Below are 23628 nucleotides of genomic sequence, written 5' to 3' on the forward strand. Positions count from 1 at the left end.
ATTGTGACGTAAGAAAGGGGTTATTTAGAGTGTTAAGGTGCAACTTGAGCACATTTGAAATGTGCTCAAATTTACATCTAAGAGTCTTTGGTATCCAAAAATAAACTTAACCAATATTTTGGCGAAATAAACATTCTTTTTAACAAAAACTGGATAGGAAAACACTCATTTCATTTCTAAGTAGGTTAGGTACGATAGCTAGAAACATTTTTGACAAACGTGCTGCAAACAAAATAGAGTTAAATATCAATATGAGTAAAATACAGCATAACAGGGTTGCCATAATATTTTTACCTAATTCCTTTTGTTTTTTTTTTTAATCGCTTAAAAACTCGTTTTTAAAAAATACAAGTTATTAGAATTATCGGTAAGATTATGAGCCCAATAAGATATTCTGCCCTCACACATCTGGAGGAACTTCAAAATTAAATTTAAGGGTTTTTCGAGAATCAAGTTCCTAAGTGGAAAAACTATTTCAAAATATAATTCAATTTTAAAGTTCAAGTGACCTCAACTCCAAATTTATAAAGCGTTTCGCCCAGGTACGACAGTGGGCTCATCAGTTAGATCTGTCGTACCCTTACTAAGACGCCTTATTTTGGTCGATGTTTACCGACACTATATAAAACTCACAGCATGAATATACTGTGAATTCTAATATTCAAAGGGAATTTGTTTAAATTCAGACCTTAGAAAAGTAAGGGTACGACAGATCTAACTGATGAGCCCACTGTCGTACCTGGGCGAAACGCTTTATAAATTTGGAGTTGAGGTCACTTGAACTTTAAAATTGAATTATATTCAATCGCTCCACTTAAAATAGAAATAATTTAAATAATTTTTATTATTTTTGTTATTTTTTTCTTCGTTACTATTTCAAAATAGGTAAAAAAAACCTAAATTTTTTAGATTCTTATTTTGACGCTATATGTAGATGGCGCCCCACGATGTAGACAAGAAACTTATCAAATCAAACTGGATGGTGTGCTATTTCTTCTATAGCAAAAAATGTATATTTTGGCCAGCTATGTTTTAAGGTAATTATTAAGGAACTTGAAATAATACAAAATTACAATGTTCAACAATATACCTACTGAATATTAAATTTTTTGTAAAACCAAAAAACGTTTTTGAGATAAAGAACTTTATGATAAGATTTAAGTTTCCAAACATAACGACAAAGTTTTTTTTGCTAAATTTTTGGCTTAAAAAACTATCTCTGGGAACCTTTTTATCGGTGTATCGTAATACACTATAATAGGTCAATAAAAAAAAAATGCATTACTAGGCCCAAATTGCATTGTTCTAATTTTTACTTGCGATATATCAAGTTATGCATTCGTACAGAAAAAAAAGTTGAGATAACATTTTTTCATGACATTACGATGATAGACAATGCCAAAAAAGTGGGTCCCGGAAGTCCGTCTGTCTGTCTGTATAAGGAACTAGAGCCTAAATGAATGGACCGATTGACAGTTTTTGGAGACTCTCGAGAGGGATTTTTGGAATTAATTTGTTTGGACCAAAAATAACGGTAGGTACCTGTTATATAAAAATTTCGGAAAAGTTTAATTTCTCGAAAACAGCTCCAACGATTTTGTTAAAAAAATTCAAATGTTAGTTTTTTAACAATGTCTATCTTTTGAAGAAAAATTTTTTTTTGAAAATCATTATTAACGGTACCTGCATAGGACCGCTTTTTTCAAATCTGATTTTCTGCAAAACTGCTTGTGTTATTTCAACGAAATTTTTTATACACAAGCATTTATATAATTTTATTTTATAAACCAAAAATAAAATTTCGAAAAAAATAATTTTTGGATTTTTAAAAAAATTTGAAATTTTTTTTTTTAAATCAAATTTTCGAAAACGGGACATTGAATTTTTTTGAAATTTTGGTTTTAGATGTTGATTAGTGATTTCTACGAAATGGCATAACAATTTTATTTTAAAAACTTTTTTTCCAAAAAAATATTTATAAAAAATTAGTTTTTTAAAAAAATTGCTCTAACGATTTAAAAATTTTTTTTTCTAAAAATGCACCTTAATATAGCAAATAAAACTGCATACTTGTTTTGGGGGGCGATTTGATTTCAGATGTTGTTTTATTTTTTTGAAAATTGAATTTTATTTTTTTTTTAATTTGTTTTTTTTTTTTTATTATTTATTACCTTATTTGTTTTTTTTTTTTTGTTTTGTTTTTTTATACCTACATTTTTTTTAACATGAAGGTTTATTATTTTATTTATAAGGATAGGTCTTAAAATCAAAATTTCAATTTCACTTGTCACAAAAATTTACAAAAAAAAAGGCCGAGCGACACATCTTAGTATTGTCGGAATCATATGAAATTAAAAAAAAGAGCTTATTTTAGAATATAAAATAGGTTTTAGGCCTCACCATACATATAGCGCTTTTCAAGCTGCGTTAAGATGTTCATACTTTTGGGTACGATTATTTTAAGGCGATTTTATTACCTTTCCTTAAAGTATTAATGCGGCGTTAAAAACAATTTCTGTGTGGCTAAACATCAAGGCACAGCAATTTTCTAAACATATACATTTTAAGGCTAAAACAATTTTTTTTTACATAAAACAGAATTAATTGGTGAATTCTCACACTACAGATTTTTATCGGCCGATAGTTTAGTCGGATTGAGCTTTTCTACCTGACTCAGAAAAGTCAAAAAGAGGGTTAAGTTCATCTGTAAGATGATAGCTATTAAACTAGTTTTCACAAATTTACAAATGAGATATAGTAGGAAGCGTGTTGCATGTAGGTACGCCGCCGCGGCGCGCCGGTTTGAAAGGATATGTAACGTTGGACAAAAAAGTTTGGTAATAGTTCTCTTTTTAATTTTATTTAACTTACAGCCGTTTTTTCAATACTTTAGCACCAACAGAAGAATACAGTTCTTGAATTTTTTGAATCGGTAGATTATTATTGCCAGAGATATGAACAATTGATTATATCTCAGGCAATAATGAACATATTCGAAAAATTTAAAAACTGTATTGTTTTTAAAACACAGTTATAATAGGCAAATAATTTAAGTAGATACTAAATTCATCCAAGTAAATACTAGAATTCACCCAAAAATGATAGTAAATACTTTTTTTTTAGATGATTGGTATTAGTTTCGAAATTCTTAGCTTTGACTGCACATTTGGAAAAATTAAAATCATTTGTCATTAGCATTTAATTGTGCAGGTCATTTTACTTGCTAAAAAAGAGTTTTTTTACTTTGGAGACCTAGACAAATTTTCGTTTAGCTTTAGCAGCGTACTAGGGCTTACAAATAAATTGTTCTGAAAGTTTTACCGTGTAATCCAATACAAATTTTAACTGTTTCTTAAATTTGAGTTTGTGATATGAACATCTGTTAGTCCTTTTTTTGGGAGTCAAAAGTGAACTTAACAGCAGCATAAAAAAATTGAACTTGAGATAACAATCAGATAACAATCATGATGGCTCTAACGATTTTCTTTAAAAAATTTAATAATGAAAATATGGACCGTAATTAACGGTATTTCCCATAGAACCGTTTTCTTGTAAACGACACTTACAATTTCAATACAAAAATATGAACAAAAACTTTTTAGTGGCCTTAATATTAAAATAAAACAAAATTTTTAATAAAATCATTTTTGGATTAAAAAAAGATCGAAATTTTGTATGAAAAATCTATTTGAAAACGACTCAATGATTTTATTGAAACTTTATTTTTATTTATCAATTAATATTTTTTCTTTTTAGGGCCAATTTTTCAATAGTCAGTTAAACAGTCAGTTAGTACTTATTCCTAAGGATAGAGAAAAAATCAATTTTTCAACAGGCTGATATAGCTTATTCATAAGAATAAAACTATCTGCTTCTTTCAGAGATGAATAAAAATTATTCTAAGGAATAATCTCAACAAAAATATTGTGTCAGTTTTCATAGCTGTTTTAAAAGAATTTTGAAAAAAATACAGTGGAATACAAGAAAACAAAAACAATCATGAATAAAAATGACGTTTGATTTTAAATATTTTTGAATTTGACAATTTTTTTTTTGTTATTCTGGACAATAAATTATTCTTGATTGAAAAATTCAATGTTTTTATCAGATTCTTTATGAGTCTAATAACTTTATTCGTCGAACAGTTAACTGACTTTTTATAAGAAGATTGAAAAATCGGCTCTTAATGGAATACCATTTTTATTTTTAAAAAATTTTGTGAACATTTTTATATGAAAAAAAAACTTCTTTTTAAAAAAGCGGCTCTAGATTTCCAATTCTTTGTGATGCATTAAAAAAAAAAAACGTTAATTAAATTTAAACCAAATTTTATATTTTTTTAAAGTTTTTTTTTATATTTTTTAAAAATAATCTTTTATGAATTTGTAAAAGCTTTAATATTTCAAGAAACTTTTGACATAAGAGCATTTTTTTTTTTTTTCATTGCGAATTCCTTAAACCTATATTATTCATGTCTAGTAAAGTTAATATACTGTTGGCAATTCGAATATGATTCAGAGTTGAAATTGTCTCAACAGTTTTGAAACTTGACAATCCTTAAAATAAAAACTTATTGAAAAAAAATTACTATTCATTTACAATAATGACTTATTGATAAAGTTTTTTTAAATTTAACTCTGAGCCAGATAATCGATCATTCTAAACTTTTTGCTAATTGATACATAAAAATTCTGCCATTTCGACAAATATTAACAACCATCCATTTTTAAGAAATACCATGAAATGATTGCGTCAAAATATGACTCAAGACTGCTATTCATAAGTTTCATGGCTTCATAATTGCGGTTTTAAAATAAAAAAGTATATACTATATCAATTTTACAAGTTGGTATTTTGTAACCTTAAAAAAATCTAGTAATTCCTAAAGAAAAAAAGTACTTACTAGTTTTTATGCATGTGGAATAAAGTATTTACTAAAAAAGTTCATCCAAAAAAGTAGCGATAGTAAATACTTAATTAACAAAATTCTGCTTTTGTTGTAAAGCTAATAAAAACAATAATCTGATCTGGATCACGAGGAAAATAAAACACAGCTAATATTCTCTTACTTTCGTTAACATAAAACTTATCGATTTTAAGATATTGCTTATTGTTAATAAAATTTCAGGAATTTAGAAAAACTAACATTGCAGCTAGATTTCTCATCCAAAAAAACCTAAAAACACTCCTATATTGCGTTGATCCTAAAAACTATACTTAAAGAGGTTATAACGTTTCAGCTTAGTAAGGGAATAATATTTTCAAATGAACTCGAAAAATATGGGTCATAGAGAAAATTTATTAAGACAAAAGTTGCAGAAAATAAAATTTTCTACAAATTTTGCCTCAACAAATTTTGTCAAAAATGAAAAATGACCGAGTAATTCACTAAAACTTCTTTTTTCTTAAATCCAAGATGGCGGCTTTGGCTCAAGCTCGATTTTCTCAAAAAGCTGTTTTAAGCTCCCAGTGACTTCCTACATTCCGACAGGGGTAATGAGTGCAGTCAGCAGTCACCAAACGGACTCATTTTGGGACTCTTTTCATTTTCTGGGTCTATTAAGTACATGCTCAAATGCTTAGACAAAAAAAAACACAGCGGCCCTTTTTATCTTTAGTACTCACTGATATAAATAGATAAATACAATAAAGTCTATATTGCTCTTTCAAAACAATGTCATTAACCGTTTTGGACAGTATTGCACCCTAATGTTAGCTTTTAGACTTAATTGCATTTGACTTTATTTCATTGAATAATATTTTGCAACTAACTGTGTATATTTCCCCTAAGAAATATGGTCACCGTAGTTATTTATTGTATAGATAGGGGCGGGTGGCAGGGGTTGTGGACATCCCCAATCTGACTAAAGATATAATCTCTCTATCCGATTACCAGTAGATGTTGCCTTATAGCCAAATAAATTCGTTTAATTGATGGAGATGTGGCTTCGGATTCAGAATCTGATTCAGATTCAGATACTCTGGAACTTTGGGGTTGAAGTTATTTTGATGATATTTTTTGTTTTTATTTTTATTTATCGTTCAATGCACCACACAGAACTCGCATGGCATTCAACTAAGAGTGCGGTGTAATTAAATCAGCTTCATGCTTGCTCAATGTCGTGTATTTTGCACACAGATTCAGCTTGATTCAGATCTGCGGAGGATTTCCTTAATTAAAGCAAATAACATTTACCGAGTTATGACGGTTATGAAATTTCGCAATAAAAACATCTAGGTTTGGGGTTTTGTCAATTTTACTGGTGTAAAAGCACGACAACGATGACGACAGTGAATATTCGACGGCACACGATACTACTTGGGTCTATCGTATTACCCTACTATAAAAGGGATTGGAAACGATTGCATCAGAAGAGAAGAATTTATAAGCTTTAAAGGGATTTCGTTGGAATAGGGATGACAATTTTGGATAATTTATTATGTACTTGCACACGTTATAACCAATTCAATTTTATTGCAGTAATTATGAGAAGTTTGTATTTGATGAGGGGGGACGAGAAGGATCGACTTAACGTTCAATGAAAAGGGAACTTTAATGGAGTTCGAAAATGTTCGCAGGAAAGGGACGAAGATAAGCTGAAATTTATACATTAAATGGTTGCTTATTTGAGTTATTCATATGGTTTTTCGGGATGTTGTCTTTTTTTATTAGATAAAATAATATTAAAGAATTAAAGACAGTTACATATGAGAGGGTATGAAGGAAATTTTGGCTTTAAAATATTTTGTCTGACAGCTTTATATTTTAAAGCTAAATTTTGTTTTAGAATTTGTTCTTGTCTACTTTTCGTTTGTCTTGACAATACGATTCTATACCCAACAACAACTAGATCAAGTGATTAGCATTAAAGCTATAGATACGCCAAATCAAGATAGTCAGCAGCATCTAAAGAAGGTATCAAAAACAATTGTTAACTTCATGAAACTTGAGAAAAAGTTTGTTTTTGGAATAGGTAATAATGAAGGATCAAAAGAGTGGTCACAAAAAAAAAATTAAAACTATTGTGTGTGGAAAATAATCACATGACACATGTTTTTAAGTTATTTTTGTTTATGCTGAAAATAATGGTCAATACGATTGAAAGTAAGAGTGTAGGTGCTAAGTGTGTTTGATTTTTCACTACAGCAGGTAAAGTACAGATAGCAGGTATAGGAATGAAAAGAATTTTAAAAAAATGTATCTTGAGTGAAAGGGTGTTTTTTTTTTTAAGACAAAATTAAATTTAGAATTAATACGTTAAAACTGTGACAAAAGTGATACCCCAATGAAAAATGGTCAAATTGTTTATAAAATTATAATTTTATGTAAAATAAAATCTTAGTAGGTAGCCTATAAAAATAAAAAGGCTGTTTTTTGAGAAATAAGGAAAATCCGCTATTAGACAAAGAAAATTGAACGGTTTAAATAGAAAAAAATAAATAAGTCTACACATTTTATGACAAAGGGTGTTTTTTTTTTTAAGTGCAGACAAAATGTCGGTTTATTGCAAAAAATAAGTATGTACTAATATTATGGTACCCTATTGAAATTCAGCAATTAGGTATATTACATTATTTGAGATTAGAAACAAGCTTTACGAACAAAATCACGAATCGTAATCTTACTTTTCATCAAGATCACGAATCATGATCTTGCTTTTCTAGAAGAGTAACTAAAGCAAATTATTAGGGAACCCGGCCGAACAGCTCTGATTTTGACGATTTTTTTTTCAAACGTAGGTAATTAAAAATACTTTAAAGTCTATAGATTAAAAATTGCCGGTGTTGCCGTATTGTTTTTAAAATTAAAATTAAATTTTTTTTAACAAAACCATTTTTTTTGCTTAAATTTCATAAAACACGATAGATCTGAGTTCAATTACGATTCTTTCCAAAGCCGTTCATTAAATTAACTTAATTTTACATATATGGCTAAGCTTCTAGCTTTAAAAAAATGTATATTTGAATATTGTAGGTGTTGCCGTTGTTTTCAAATATTTTTTTTTTGTGTTTGAAGTCAATTAATAAGAAAATTGCATCTATCGCTTGAACTATGGAAGATTGTCCCTCACTTCTATATATTTTTTTTCCTTGAATTTCCTAGACAATCTTTTGGCATCAATTAATTTATGAAATTAAAGAAAAATTTTTGAAAAAAATTTGTTTTTGTTCACAAAAATCTTCAATTAAATTTAAAAAATCAAAACGGCAACACCGGCAATTTTTGAAAAAAATTTGTTTTTGTTCACAAAAATCTTCAATTAAATTTAAAAAATCAAAACGGCAACACCGGCAATTTTTAATCTATAGACTTTAAAGTATTTTTAATTACCGACGTTTGAAAAAAAAGATCATCAAAATCTAAGCTGTTCGGCCGGGTTCCCTAATATTGCCAATTTTTGAGCTTTAGTTACTCCACTATTTCATCATGATCAAGAATCGTGATCCTGATGAAAAGCAAGATCTCATGTAGTTGTTGTAATATGTGGTTAATTAATGATCTATATGGATCAAGTGGGATAATAAAAAACGGCTATAGTTATTATGTTACATTTAAATAGGAGTATCTATCTACAAGCCATACAATTATGTACATTAGGGTGTTCGTTATTTATGTTTTTTTTTTCGATAATCAAGTTCCTAAGTGGAAAAACTATGTATTTCTAAATAATAAAAAAAAAATACTCCAATTTTTACAGATTTTTATTTTGACACTAGATGGCACCCCAAGAGGGTTAAAGTTTTTATCATTTGAAATAGGTATGTGTTGACTTATAAGGCCACTTTTTTAGATATAGCCTTCAGTCAAAATTTTTTGATGAGGTTCTTGTCTACATTAAACAACGTTTTGAAAAAGGTATAAACCATTTTTCTAGGACCAGAGGTTTTGTCAGGGCATACATGGTTTTTTTAGGTTTATTAAAGAAAGTATGTTTTTTTAAAACAAGCATATGAAATAGTATGAGAAATAAAATACAACCAAAAAAAAAACATGCATGTCCTGACTAAACCCCTGGTCCTAGAAAAATAGTTTCTACCTTTTTGAAAACGTTGTTTAATTTAGACAAGAAACTCATAAAAAAATTTTGACTGGTCTATATCTAAAAAAATGGCCTCATAAGTCAGCACATACCCATTTCAAATGATAAAAACTTTAACCCTCTTGAGGCGCCATCTAGTATCAAAATAAAAATCTGAAAAAATTAGAAGATTTTTTTTTATTATTATTATTTAGAAACAGTTTTTCTACTTAGGAACTTGATTCAAAAATAACGAACGCCCTAATGTTTTAGGGATTTTAAACGAAAATTGTATTCGGAGCTATTTTTCTTTCCTTCAAAAAGAAAATACTTTACAACGAAGTTAAACAAAATAAATGTTTTATTCGTCTACAATCACTGCCGTTCGAAAAATGTTGGTGCAAATTTATTTTTTCGAATTTCGTTAAAAGTGTTGCAATAGCTAAATATTTATCAGCGCTTAAGGGAGCAAAAAGTGATTATACCGAAAAATGGGGTTTTAAGTACCTAAAATCCTAAATAGCTATCTGCCTGGCAAAAATGCTAGCTAGAACTTAATATTTAGTAAAATATGAAGACTATTCCCGCACTCTTCCGAAATAGAAAGTAAAGTTTTAAATAACTTTGCCCCATAGTTTATAGAAGACCTTCATTCTAGTGGCGAACGAACTTTTATTTTTACCGGGTACCATAATTTACAACGCGTAAGTTCTTATTGGGTTTCGTCAAGTTAGGATTACACTGTCAACGAAATCGGTCAATGCATTGAACCTCTGACGTTCTAAACCCAAAATTGTGTGTCACACTTCACACGACATAACACTCTTCAGAAAGTTTAAAATATCAGAGTCAAGGCTTTGAATAATTTCGTTTAGCTCGCAGTTCTAGCTTTAGTTCTGAAAATTATAAAATTCTATTGCGAATTTGGGGGAATATAGTACATATTTTTTTCTCCTGAACTTAGGTACTGTGCGGTCGTGAATTTCTCTTGGAAATAATTTTAAATTAACAAAAAAATTCTAGGAAATGATTAATCAAGTTACGTTCCAAACGAACATATTGAAAAGTATAAACTTAAGCAGTTGATAGACTCTTATCGTTTTTAAACGTCTTTTTAAACTTTTAAATTCAAAATAAAACAGAAAAACTTATCAAACAAAGTCTCATGAAAATTTTGTATTAATTTTTTTTTTCTTTTAGTTTGGCAACTCCCATAAAAACAACTCATCTCTTTTCAGTTCGCACACACAATATAACCAACTCAAATCACGCAGATATAAAAACCGATCATGGATGATAAAGAAACAAAGCCATAAGTACCTATATCTTCCATTAATTAATTTGAAGAACCCTTTAACCACAGACAACAAAACGGCAACAAAATTATAACTGATGCCGCCAAGTCATGAAACTAATAAGAGAGAACCTTCCGCAAAACGTACCATATCCTTCGACTAGGTTTTGTTCCTTTGAAACGCCTGGAAATCCATCAACAACCCATCCATAACATACTTACACACATAGGTACATATATAAAATAGATAGACAAAAGATAGTAATACTCACCTAATACTATCGCAATTAATACGAGCCCATCGAGTTGTATGATGAAAATATGAAAGTTTACTGCCCACAATCGGAAAAGTTTTGTACGTAATTAAAAGTTCCAGGATTGCTTCTAAACAAACGCTTTTAATTTGAAATTGCTCCTGCACATCGACCATATTCTCGTCGTAGACTTTATTGATTAGCAGCAGGAATGTCATAAAGTACTCCTCAAACTGTTGTCGTGTTGTGAAGCCAAAAATTGATAACCTGTAAATGAGATAGAAAAAGAGAGAGAGAGATAGAGAGATTGGTTAGTTAGCTAGCAGTGAGTAGCGAGATATATCCTTTGGTTGTTTTAATGCTTCGAGGATCTTATATTCCATAACATAAATAGAGTCAGTCATTCGCAGAAACATACGAGCAGCCAGCTTATTGAGGCAAAACTTATCTAAATTGAAAAAAAAAAGTAGAGATGAGAGGGGTACCCTCGCAGACGGAAATAGTCTAACGATGAAAATTTCGTCGAAAGCTTAATGTAATAACTTTTGAAGGACAAAAATGACAATGGCAAACATACCAGGGACGTGTTGGACGTACCATTGATCCTTGATGAACTTAAAAAGGTAACCTAGAGGCAAAATTGGCTAAATACAGTCGAAATTATAAAAGAGGGATGAGTTGTCCGAACTTCGAATTTCTTAGAAATACGTCGAAATTGTCAACTTTTTCAACGTAAAACTACATTTTTGACAGCTGACAGTTTTTATGCATTAGACACAACGCCTGTACGCACTTGAAACTTTGCATTCAAAGCCAATACAGCCTTGTTAACAACGAGATACGGACGACTGACAACGTCGACGACGTACGGTGAGGCACCCAAATGTGAGTCAGTTATGGGTTTTTGTAGAGCGCCATTTCGCTTCGCTCCGATGGGTGGCGCACTCTAGGTAGTGGCAGAGCCACTACCAGCAAAGCAGCTAACAACTGACTGGTTGTGCGGTTGGTTTGAGTTTGTTAAGTGTCTCATTGTGGGGAGCTTCCTGCAGCTATTTTATGTGATCTGTCAAGTTACTGTATATTCGTTAACGGTACATGTAGAGTAGCACACAGCATAGCAGAGCATCAGCACATATAATATGAATGTGTGCGAAATATATGCTGTTGGCGTCTAGACTAGACAAAAAGTATATATGTGTATGAAAACATTTGCAAGGATTCTGTAGACAAGGGAATAATTTGTTTTCCATGGTTACGTTACATCGAGGACGAGGTTGATGAAGTTTTTGTTTTTAGCTAAAGGGGGAGATATATAGAAAGAGATTATATGGTATGCTGCTGCTTGCTGTTACTCAGAAATACAGATGCACTATAGGAGGACTACCGTGTGGATAGGACAGCTTATAATAGGGACACCAAGTTAAATGAAGTATTTAAGCATTATCGGATGCAGTACAAGGATATGCAAAACGAAAGTGATAACATTATGATTTATAGCAAATCATTATAAATGAGAGTGAAAAATGTAGGTTTTTTTTTATTTTTTTCTAATCATAAACAAGTGCATCATAAAATAGAGAAAACAAGACAGCATTTTGCATTTTTTTGTCGGTGACGAAAAAAATTTTACTTTACCCAAGTATTTTTTGGAGTCGTTTAAAAATTCGATTAGAATAAAAAAACACACATTTGGGACAAATAGGGACATTTCGCTGGAATTATAGGGTTGTATTTGTTTGTCTGTAAATTTTAAATTACTAAAAGTCTTTTTCAAATACAAGAATAATAACTTATTTTTGATTAGATTTTTTATGAAATTAAATTTTTTATGAGCCATTCATTTTCTACGTGAACTAATAAAACTAACTCCTAATAAAATAAGCCAAAAATAAAGTTATTTTTTATTAACTTTATACAAAGTTTCCTATCGTTACCTACTCTAATCGAAAAGTTTACTTGGAATATTAAAGTTTTTTATGTAAAAAATTCATCAAAGAATACTTTTCAATTGAATTTTATAAGAAATTTAGAAAAATCTTACAAAATAATATAAAATTTGTTATGAAAATTACAAAAACATCTTTCTATATGGTTAAAACCTCCTAACCAAGTGTGTAATTTAATTTCTGAAATGAGCTTAATTGCAAAAAAGGTAAAAATTTTAAAGACCCTGAATTTGCAAAAACAAAAATATATAACAAAACCTTTAATGAATATTGTTCGATTTTAAGTAAAGCTCGACATTAAACTATTAATTTCTTTTAATATAACTAAATGCATTTTTATTTTCTAGCTATTGGTAAGACAGAAATTATTTAATTTAACTAATTTAACAAAACTCCACGCGGTCACTGTGGCGTATGAGCAACATTTTTAGTTGAAGACATCATGAGACAGATAAAGGCAATCAATCGTAGGTGGCAGAAATATATGTAAATATAAAGGGTGTCCCACAGTAATCGCCCCAGATGTCAAAAAAAAACTTAAGAGGTAATTTTATCGTTTTCGTCCAATTATCGAGTTATGACGGTTTTTATGATTTTTGTTCTCTTTTCTCTTAACTGACTTTATCTAATTCGTAAGATTTTTTTTATCACCAATTCAGAATTTATAACAGTTTTAGTTTCATTGAAGTCATATATTATCTTGGTTTAAGACTCTCATCCAAAACTGCTTGTTGTTATTCAGATGTTTCTTAGGAAATTTAGGAGATTTTTGACGGTTTTTTTAAACAACGGATTTGTATTGCTTACTAAATAAATGGCGTTAGGTAAGCATTCAGGCGATCAATAAGGTGTTTAAGCTATTTTAGAAGCATTTTGCCTTAAATTTTCCTCTTGCCATACAACTAACTAGTTTGCCACTTTTTGTTACCACTTCTTAAATATACAGTTACAATAAATTATTTTTAAAAATTTTGAACGCGGATCAAAAATACAACGGTTAAAAAAAAATCTATTTATGTGTACTAGTGTGGTCCACGTTATAAGGCAAAAAAATAAAGCATATAATTCATTAGTTCCCCACGCATTATTTTGCTACAGACATCAATACCAACACATGCTGAAAGTTTTAGCCCTCAAAAGTAAAAGGAAGAGGGCGCTCATCAGCTTTGGAATATTAGACTTTGTTACCCTTACCTTACCCTTAATATCTGATTATATTGTATTAGGACTTGGCTTGAGGTTGGAATTTGGCTTAAACATGATAAGCACGCATGTTCCCGACAACCATGTAAATGATTTTCATGTTTCTTTGGTTTTGAGTCACTAGCTCGTATTTCATTGATTAATTCTGTTTTGTTAACTTTAAGCAAAAAATACTTACAGACGAATTTAAATGAACAAAAATTATTATCTGTGAAAATATCACTTAACTATTGGTTTTTTATGAAAAACTTTACCACATCATAACTTAATCCACTTGATAAATCAAAACAAGAGTTAATTACTAGGCATGAGGACCCAGCTATAAAAGCATGTGAGCAAAAACTTTGAGCTTGTTGAGCGCCCACTTACACTTCACCTAAAAAGCTGAAATTTCACGTGTGTAATACAAAACACATATGCAACCAATTTTTGAGTGGGGAACAACGGAAATGTAAAAACCAAAAAATTGGACCACCCTAATGTGTACACTAGTGTCACAATTGATTCCTTTTCAAATACTGAAGTCCATATATTTGAATGCTTCCTAGTTTTTGAGAAAATTGAAAAATAAAAAAAAATATTTTTTATCAGATTATAATTTTTATGGCTGTTTTCGATATTTTTGCCACCATCAAAAAACATATCCAATATTCAATATTATAAGGCGCTGAATCAACAACATCATTTAAATATATGGATAGTTTTCAAAATAAAATTTCGTGGAACCAGAAGTACGATCTCGAGTTGGTCTGAGAAAATAATTTTTTTTATTTTTCAATTTTCTCAAAAACTAGGAAGCATTCAAACATATGGACTTCAGTATTTGATAAGGAATCAGTTGTGACACTTTATTTTATCAGCCATTTTTTGTATTGTAATCCACAATCTTGACAAAAATAGTATTTAATGTGTTTTTTTAAACTTTTTTTTACAATTTTTTACTTTTAAATCAATTATTTCAAAAACAATTGATTGAAATAACTACACTTCAAAATTAGAATAAAATGTACAGTTCTAGCTTTTGAAAAAGGTATCATTCATAACTGTAAGTGTTGCCATTGTTTTTTAATATTTTTTTTATTATTTAAAGTCATTTTTTAGAAAATTGCCATTCCCGCCTAAACGGAGCCAGATAGACCACCTCTCCCATAGTAAAAAATGATCGTACTTAACTCCTCTACAAAATACCGTTATCAAATCTCGGCACCCAAGATATAGTACCCTCCCCAGATTTTCCTTCACTTGTTTTGGTACGATCTTTTTTAAAAATTATTTTACTTTTATCAATTTAAGAAGAATTGAGCAATATAAAAGCACGGTTTTTATAGTAAATTTGATGAGGAATACGATAAAAATAATTTTAACCGTTATAAAAAAGAGTAAAACATAGTTTTAAGGCTTTTTTAAAAGCATTTATCAGTAATTTCGACTTCTAACGCCTGGGAATCAGTCAAAAATATTTTTTTTTTTGAAAAAAGAAAAATTGAAGTAAGTAGATCTATTGAAACTCAATACTTTTTACTCAAACAGCTTTTTGATTAAAAAATTATTTAAGCTTTAAAAAAATTAAAAACTAAAAGAGCTTTTTTTTTATAAAAGAGGTGCGCGCAACCCCTAAACATCGTCGAAAAATTCTGAAAAAATTAGGGTAGCATTATTTTTTGCCGAGAAAACAAGTTATCGGTAGAGCAAGTTAAAATAATGAAAAAATGATTTTTTTGGTCCACCCTAATATACATAGTTCTTAATTCTTAGTTTAGTAGTTAGTATTAAATCAAGTAGTCTGTCTTACTGTTGCTTAAATGATTTTAACTTGGAAATACTCGAGTTTCTAACTGCCACAAAAGATAAAACCAGAATGAAAACACGCTTGTCTAATTCATGTGACGTTTTTAAGAAGCAATTCAACACTTAAAGACAAAATTGCAAACAAAAAAGTTTAAACTTAACCGGCCACTGTGACGTATGAGTAACATTTTCATTATTTTAATGCTAAAACTTTTAAATATTAACTTCACATTGAAAAAGATTCATAAAAAAAAATTAAATACAAATGGACGTCAGTTGTTGAAAAATTTATTTTCAAGAAAAAAGTTATATTTTTTAAAAACAAAAAAAAAAAATGTTTTTAAAACATGAAACGGACTCAAAATCAATAATATTAAGTGAACACTCTTTAAATAGATTTTATTTTGCTTCATTTAGCATAAAATTTCGTGCGTTCAAAATATGTACGCATAACAAATTTGTTCAATTTTATATTTTGCAATAATTGTTAATTGGATAATTCAAAATGGATAACCAAAAATTACAATTAAAAAAAAAGCCTCTTAACAAACAATTCAAACACAATCTCTTTTTGTTGAACAAGGTTAGGTGTGTATAATATTATATACTTACATTATATGAATGCACTATATACAATTATGGTTCTATGAATTTTTAAATTTTTAGTTAAATACTTCTTTAAGAATTGAAAAACCTCTAAATTGAATATTATTAGGTCAAGTGCTTAATTTCCTAAGTGTTTAATAATGATTATAATTCAATTCAATTTGAAGAGCTATACCAGCATACACACCATAATGACAAAACAAATCAATAAATTAAAAACCAATTATTTTTTATTGAAATTTCAACAAAATTAGTCTTCATGCATCGTCTTAGTAGTACAAATATTTGTTTTAGACCCTAAATCAATACTTCACACCTCACATATTCTAACTTTTATTTTACTAGGCTGCTTTGCTGCCATAGTGTAGAAGTAGTGGTCAACTATAGAGACTCCCTAAATACGTTAAATGTATGGTAACTACCTGTTGCCGAAAATGTTCCGTGTCTGTTGACACTCTTTTCGAAAAGCAAACATTTACCCCCATTATATTTGCTCACACAAACAATAGACTCGATGAGAACGAAGAAGACTATAATGGCAAATGACAGCCACAAATGGTTTAGCGTTGCAAAGGACATTATTTTTTCTATACCTACCCCCTTTTCTATACCCGCATTTAGACAAAACCCACCTAACATTATCAAATATTTGCACTTGAATCCCAGCCAAAAGCCTGAAGTTGATCTAAACACAAAGTTTATCCACCATACCACCACCAGATGATGGCTCGAAGGCATCAGAAAGAAAAAGAAATCTCGAGAAAACAACTTGAGATTTTTTTGTTTTTTTTTTTTTGCAACTTTGCTGCAATAATTCTTGGATGACGATGACAACAACGACAATCACTTCGACAACAACAACAACAACGAACGACACTTACCTCTTTACAAATTTTTGCAAAACATCAACATCACTGAGGTGTTCAACCGGAATCGAGGGTAGTTTCCCGTTCGAACTTTTAATCTGGCTCTCATAACCACCGCCAGCGGCGCAACTACGACTTCCTGCCCCACCTTCCAACCCTCCATTCTGCTGGTAGATCTCCAATGGGGTCACAGCATATGCATAAAATCGATTTGTCCTTAGAATTGAGATTCCAATCGATTTCAGGATTCGCTATAAGATGCAACAACCAACAACAACATGAAAGAAAAAAAAAAAGAGAGAAATTCTATGAGAATTTTGAAAAGAAAAAGCTATGGAATAGTGTGTCATTCATACCATTGGCACTGTGGCACATTTGATTTGGGATCCTTTGGTGCTTTCATCGTAGTCAACATCTAGTTTGGTCTCAATCAGCTTGGCTAGGAAAATTGCCTTTTGGAAGACAGACACGCTTCGGTGCGTGTGAGATGTCATCATTGTCATCGTTGTTGATGCTGTCCCGGTCTCCATAGCCATTGGAAGCAACAACTGGGCTTTGTATTTTTTGTAGAAAATCGTGTTTCCCATTGATTGAGTTACTACGACAAAAAGCATATTAAGGACATCATTTAGCAGTTGTGCGTTGGCTTCAGCACCAGCACCGTCACCGTCACCAGATTTATGTAGCTCTTCTTCGTCGCTGGACATCGACGACGACGATGACGACAAATTGAACTCTTGCCAAATCAATTTGTGCTTGAGAATAGCATCAATGCAGGAGGTGAAAGTGAAAATCTCAAGAGCTCCTCCTTTTTGCTGATTCATTAGGCTGAGTTCGGCTATACTTTCGCAGGATATCCGTAGGAAGGTTTTGAGTGCTGCCACGACTTCAACACGCAGCAGATGTTCTTTGACAAACTTATCAATGAATTTCGATTCGATGTAAATTAATGCTAGCTCTTCAATTTGTTTCAGATTTGTCATCAAAGCTATGACTGATTTGGCTAGATATTGAGGGAGTGGGTGGGCTTTGTTGGATTTTGAGCAATGGTTGTGGAAATTATCGATATGTGTCACTAAGGTGACTAAGGCTACCTTTGCCAATGGATTGACATTCATGTAATGGATGTGCGGATTGAATTGGATGCAGTTGTTGCGAAATGAGGACATCATTGTTTTGAGAGATGTATCGATGGCTGAGGGGAGAATTTTTTCCACATCGAAATCGGGGGAGGCGAACATTTTACCGAGTTTGTATTCGGATGATATTTCGAGGAGGATTCGTGATAGTCGTTCGGAGTCGGCTGATGGTGATGACTTCATTATCTGTAAAAAAAAAAATATGTACGTTAATATTTTATAAGGACACTAAATATTTAATTAAAGATAAACATATTTTTTTTCTTCAATACAAAAATGACAAAAAATGCTCGCACTAGTAACTTTTAAACATTTTGAAAATTATTTGAAAACTAAGTTGATTTTGAAAATTTTTTCAGTAGGTACCTAACTTTTTAGGAAAAATTAAATTTGAAAAAGTCATTAAACAAATGTTCATATTGAAAAATGCATTCCTTTAAATCTGCGACTATTTTTCTGATTTAAGAGGAAAAGAGAGATATGGTTATTTAAATTTAGCGCAACGCATGAAGATTTTTTAAAAATTTATTTGTGATTCCAATAAGTGGGATTTTAGAAGATGGAATTTTAAAACTATTTTGTATGTATTTATTTGGGTATTTTTAAAAAACGGTTTTTTAAGAAGCTAGATTTCGATGCGTTTCCAATATATTTTTGTGGTTTTCATAATTTCTGATACGATTTATTAGAAATTAAATATTTATTAAAGAAGAACCATATTAAATTAATAATTTGAAAATCTCAACACAGAGCGAAAAGCCCTACATAATCAAAAGAGATGATCAAAGTTTGCGACAGTAAGCTATCATTTAAGCTGATTCAACCCCACGTTAAACAGGATCGAAAGCCATGTAAAAAAAAACAAGAATTAGACCAATGAATTTACAAGGTTTTCAAAATATATTTCGTGAAAGGATGTTTTTTGTTCATTCAAACATAACCAAAAATCAAAATTAGAGGATTCGAGGCAAGATTTTTCTCAAAAGTAGTTACCCCTGTTTTGTAAATACCACATTAAACCACCATTAAACCACAAAAAATATTAGTAAAGTCAAAGTTTATGAATTGAGAAAACAAGATTTTTAACGAATTCACTAGAATTCAAGCGACTTAATAACAAATCAAAAATGTATATTGTCAATGCGATAGTTACAAAAAATAGCAACACACTCTATAAGACAACTGGACTATTCAGTTTTTATTTTATTCTTAAATTAACCCTCTGTAGGCACACGTCTTTTTTGTGACGTGATAGGCACACGGGTGCGAATTTGGTTTGTACTTTTTCATGTCGCTAGAACTTTTTTCAGTCTCAATATTTTATAGAGAATCATACATGCAATTGATGTAGAATTTTCCGAGGAATTTGAATATTATCTTTACAATTCCAAAAAAATATATTTTCACCGTTATAAAGAGACTTTCTTGTGACCACTTTTTGAAAAATCCTTATTTTTTTATTTTTGTCTTGCCAAATTCGCACCCGTGTGCCGACATAGGGTTAAAAATAAAGCAAATACTTATCTATTTAATTTCACTCAAGTGAAACAAAATAAATAGATGATCGGTAGGTACGAAAATTTAAAAACTAAATGCACCACTGTAGCAAGACTTTTCGTGTCCAAATTTGGAAAATTTATATGAAAAAAAAAGAAATAAAAAAACACCAAAAATTCGTTCTTCGAAAAACAACAAGAAGTGATTTGATTTTTTTTATTAAGACGTATTTAAAAAAGAAATCGAAAAAAATATTGTCGTGTGCAATAAAATCAAAAAATTAATTTAAAAATTTGGAGGGTTTGATTGAAAACACTTTTTCATATAAATAGTGCGGGTTCCATTGTTTTTTAAAATTATAATAGCATCTTTTCTAGTAGTTTTGACTTTTTGACGGAATGGGCCATAAAATTTCTTGTTTTGAAGATCGTTAATAATCATTTTTATCAAAAAAAAACAAAACCGACTTCCATGGCTAAAACTGGGTTTTATGGTTTTTCTAATAGTTTCTATGGCCACAACTGAACGAAATTGAAATGGGAACACACTAAAGCCACCAGCTTTCCAATACAAAAAGAATTATCAAAATTGATTCAGTCAGTGCAAAGTTAAGAGGTAACAAACACAACAAAAAAAAAAATACAGACGAATTGAATACCTCCTCCTTTTTGGAAGTCTGTAAAAAAAAAAAGAGTTGGTATGCCAATAAAAAGGAAATATGTCATAGTTAACATAATAAAAACAAAGTTTCAAAAAAATACATTAAAACGCGTTTGCTAAATAATATTTTTAAAATTGCAGCTCAAATAAATGTGCAAGTATTTTCAGCAGAATTGACTCCTAAAATTAATTTCGTTTTACTTGGCCATTTTAGAAATGCTTATCCCACTCACCACTTTTAATTCTAATATTCTGAATATCTATATTCTTCTTATTTCCATTTTCATTTAAAGCTTTTTTTGTTTTTTTTTTTTTTTTTATTTTGACAGAAAAAAATAATTTTAACAAAAATTTTTTAAATGATTTAATTTGATTGATTCCTCGAAATAATTAATTTTCATTTTTAATATACCTAGGTAGGTAATAAGTATTTTTTTTTTTTCAAATATTACGAATTAAATATAAATTCAATTTTAGAGAAGCACAAGTAGGTACTTAAAAATTCAATTCCACCAAAACAACATTCAATACTTTCCAAAAACAAAAAAAAATTATTTTCGTCCAATTACCACAACATTATTAAAGCAAATACTTAAAATCATGGCTAATAATTTGCGTACGAAATTGACTTACTTGTGTAAAGAGCCACTTCTCATCGATGATCCTTTGTTCATATCTCCGACTAATTGCCTCATCGGTTTCCGCATTCAATTCATCTTCAAATCTGTTTTTTTTTTTTTTCGATTTGAAATAAAAAAAAATAAATATAAAATTAAAAATAAAAATACAAAATGTAAATAAAGTTCTTATGTCTATTTATGTAGATTGTCAAACAGGGTGTTTCAATTTTGATTAGAAAAATGTTTTAAAAAAATAATTTAAGAATATAATGAATTTTATTGGAATTTTATAAGGTTTTTAAAGAGTTTCGAAGAAAAACGTTTTTGTACAAAATTTATCAAATGAGAGGAAAAAACGTCGAAAAGTTCATGAAAAGGTTATACGATACAAAATTTGAATTTAAAAAAAAATGATTCAACTGAAAATTTTGCTACAGGAATTTTTAAAGGATCCTCGAAAACTGTTACAATATTCGCCTTAACAAACAACTATCACGTAAACTTTTTTTTTAGGTTTAATTGAAAACCTTTTTAACTAATTCTGTTTCTGTCTAAAACACCCTGTTTAAAAATAAATCACTTACAGAATTTTGCCAAGCATTGTATGGCCAGACACAAGGAAGCTATTACGAATGGCCAATTTATCATCGTGCTCCGCGACTATTCTTCGACTAGCTCGCACAATTAAATTCTCAAGAGACTTATTACCATAGCCATTCACCAAATCAAAGAGTTTTGTCAGTAGCTCCACTTTGGCATCAATTCCTTGCATCAAATTGTGCTGCTGCTGCTGCTGCTGATGCTGATGCTGCTTCTGCTGTTGTTGCTCAATGAACTGAACCACCACCCGTCGAATGGAATTCTGTGGATGAAATAACGCAGAAGTTCTTTTATTTATTTTTCATAATTTTTAATAAACTGTCTTGTTGTTTATTTCATTTTTATATTTTTTAGTCATCTCTTGGGTATATTCAGTCAATTTATTATCAAAAAAATAAAGAGTCGAAGAAATATTAAAAAAAAAAAAAAAAAAAATTCTATTCACTTACCTTTTTAAGGACATTGCAGTTCTCGATTAGGGCTCTTAGGAATAATGAGGAAAACTGCTCGTTGGACTCGCACAAGATTCGAATGAAAGGCAGATTATCGTTAATTAAAATATTTAAAAAACTACTTGAAAAAAGTTGCTGCACTTCGGTGTAGTCCCAGTTAGTTGTTGGCAGGTCCTCTTCCTAAATAATGGGATTTAGGTAGGTAAATGAAAAATTTTATTTTTAATAATATCTCTCTCTCTCTCTTTCTTTCTTTTATTTAGTCTCTGTCTCTCTTTCTATGCTTCATATAAGGTAAATTTAGGTAAATAAATAGGACCAGGTTTTTTTTCTTAGAATTTAATAGAAAATTGACATAAGCTTTTGTGAATTGAAAAATGAAAAAGTTTTGTAATTTTGTCCTTGGTGTTCTTGACTTAATTACATGAACAACAGTATGTTAAACAAGAATGATTACATTATTTCGCAAAATAAAGTCCAATTTAAATCGAAAGCTTCCTCAACGACCAACCATACTGGACACCGGACAATTTTTATGAAAAAGTGGTTTCAATAGAATGTTCCTAGTTTTTGCAAAAAGCAGGTCCGTTCATTCTGATCAAAAGTTCCTATCTGAATGCCCAAATGGTACGATCGGATTTTTAGATATTGAGCAACAAACTCCTCACACTCACATATTAAGGCATGACAAAATTAAAATATCATTTAAAATATGAATTTTTTCACTTTTTTAATTTTCAGTTTCTGTTTGAGCTTAATATACATATTAGGGTGGGTCAAAAAAATCGAAATTTTTTTTTGATTTGGTACTCCGAAAAATCGATTGCTAGACATTTTTAGAATATACACACCAAATATGAGCTCTTTATATTAATGGGAAAGTCCTCCGCTTTGCAATTTTCCATTTTTACATCAAGCTTCTACTAAAAAAAAAATAATTTTTTTATTAATTGACTTTTTAGCAAATTTCTTTCCATATTCTTGTAGGAAATTAAACGCTCTACAAAAAAGAACGTGTATACTTTTTTCGTTTATCTAACCGTTTAAAAGATATTTGAGGTCCAAAAATCGAGAAAATTATTCAAAATTCGTTTTTTGTTCTTAATTGTGTAACAAATTGAAAAATTATAATAATCAAACGCGCAAGACATATTCTTATAGGAAATTGATTGTTCCACAAATAAGGTCTTATTAACTTTTTTCATTAATCTAACCATTCTAAAGATATTTGAGGTCAAAGTTAAAAAAAATTATAAAAACATTTTTTACTTTTCAAAATTTTTCAATTCACTGAAAATTCATTATTTTCAAATAACCGTTTAGATTTAGAAGATATTCGTATCCAAAACAATGCCACTGATTTCACTAGTTTTCTTATGACTCGTATGCATTGTGAATTGGATACGATTATCTTTTAAACGGTTAAAGCAATCAATTTGATTTCAAGGAATTTTTTGTAGAACGTTTAAGCCCCTACAAGAATATATCTTGCTAGTTTGAAAATAATGAATTTTCAGCGAATTTGAAAATTTTGAAAAGTAAAAAATGTTTATATAATTTTTTTTAACTTTGACCTTGAATATCTTTAGAATGGTTAGATTAATGAAAAAAGTTATTAAGTCCTTATTTGTGGAACAATCTATTTCCTACAAGAATATGTCTTGCGCGTTTGATTATTATAAT

At 29.8% G+C, this 23628-nt stretch overlaps 1 protein-coding gene across 3 annotated transcripts in view; it reads right to left on the reverse strand.

The window, feature by feature from the left end:
- Positions 1–23628, reverse strand: part of LOC129917148 (uncharacterized) — a 131662-nt gene that overhangs the window by 32361 nt on the left and 75673 nt on the right. For all 3 annotated transcript variants that reach the window (XM_055997526.1, XM_055997525.1, XM_055997527.1), the window contains exons 15-20: positions 21943–22125; positions 21478–21755; positions 20907–20997; positions 17334–18302; positions 16993–17228; positions 10587–10835 (exon numbers count right to left, since the gene is read on the reverse strand). In XM_055997526.1, coding sequence (XP_055853501.1) covers positions 10587–10835; positions 16993–17228; positions 17334–18302; positions 20907–20997; positions 21478–21755; positions 21943–22125 — 2006 coding nt within the window. The remainder of the gene's footprint in view (positions 1–10586; positions 10836–16992; positions 17229–17333; positions 18303–20906; positions 20998–21477; positions 21756–21942; positions 22126–23628) is intronic.

The sequence above is a fragment of the Episyrphus balteatus genome, chromosome 3 (genome assembly GCF_945859705.1).
Source record: "Episyrphus balteatus chromosome 3, idEpiBalt1.1, whole genome shotgun sequence".
NCBI lineage: Eukaryota > Metazoa > Arthropoda > Insecta > Diptera > Syrphidae > Episyrphus > Episyrphus balteatus.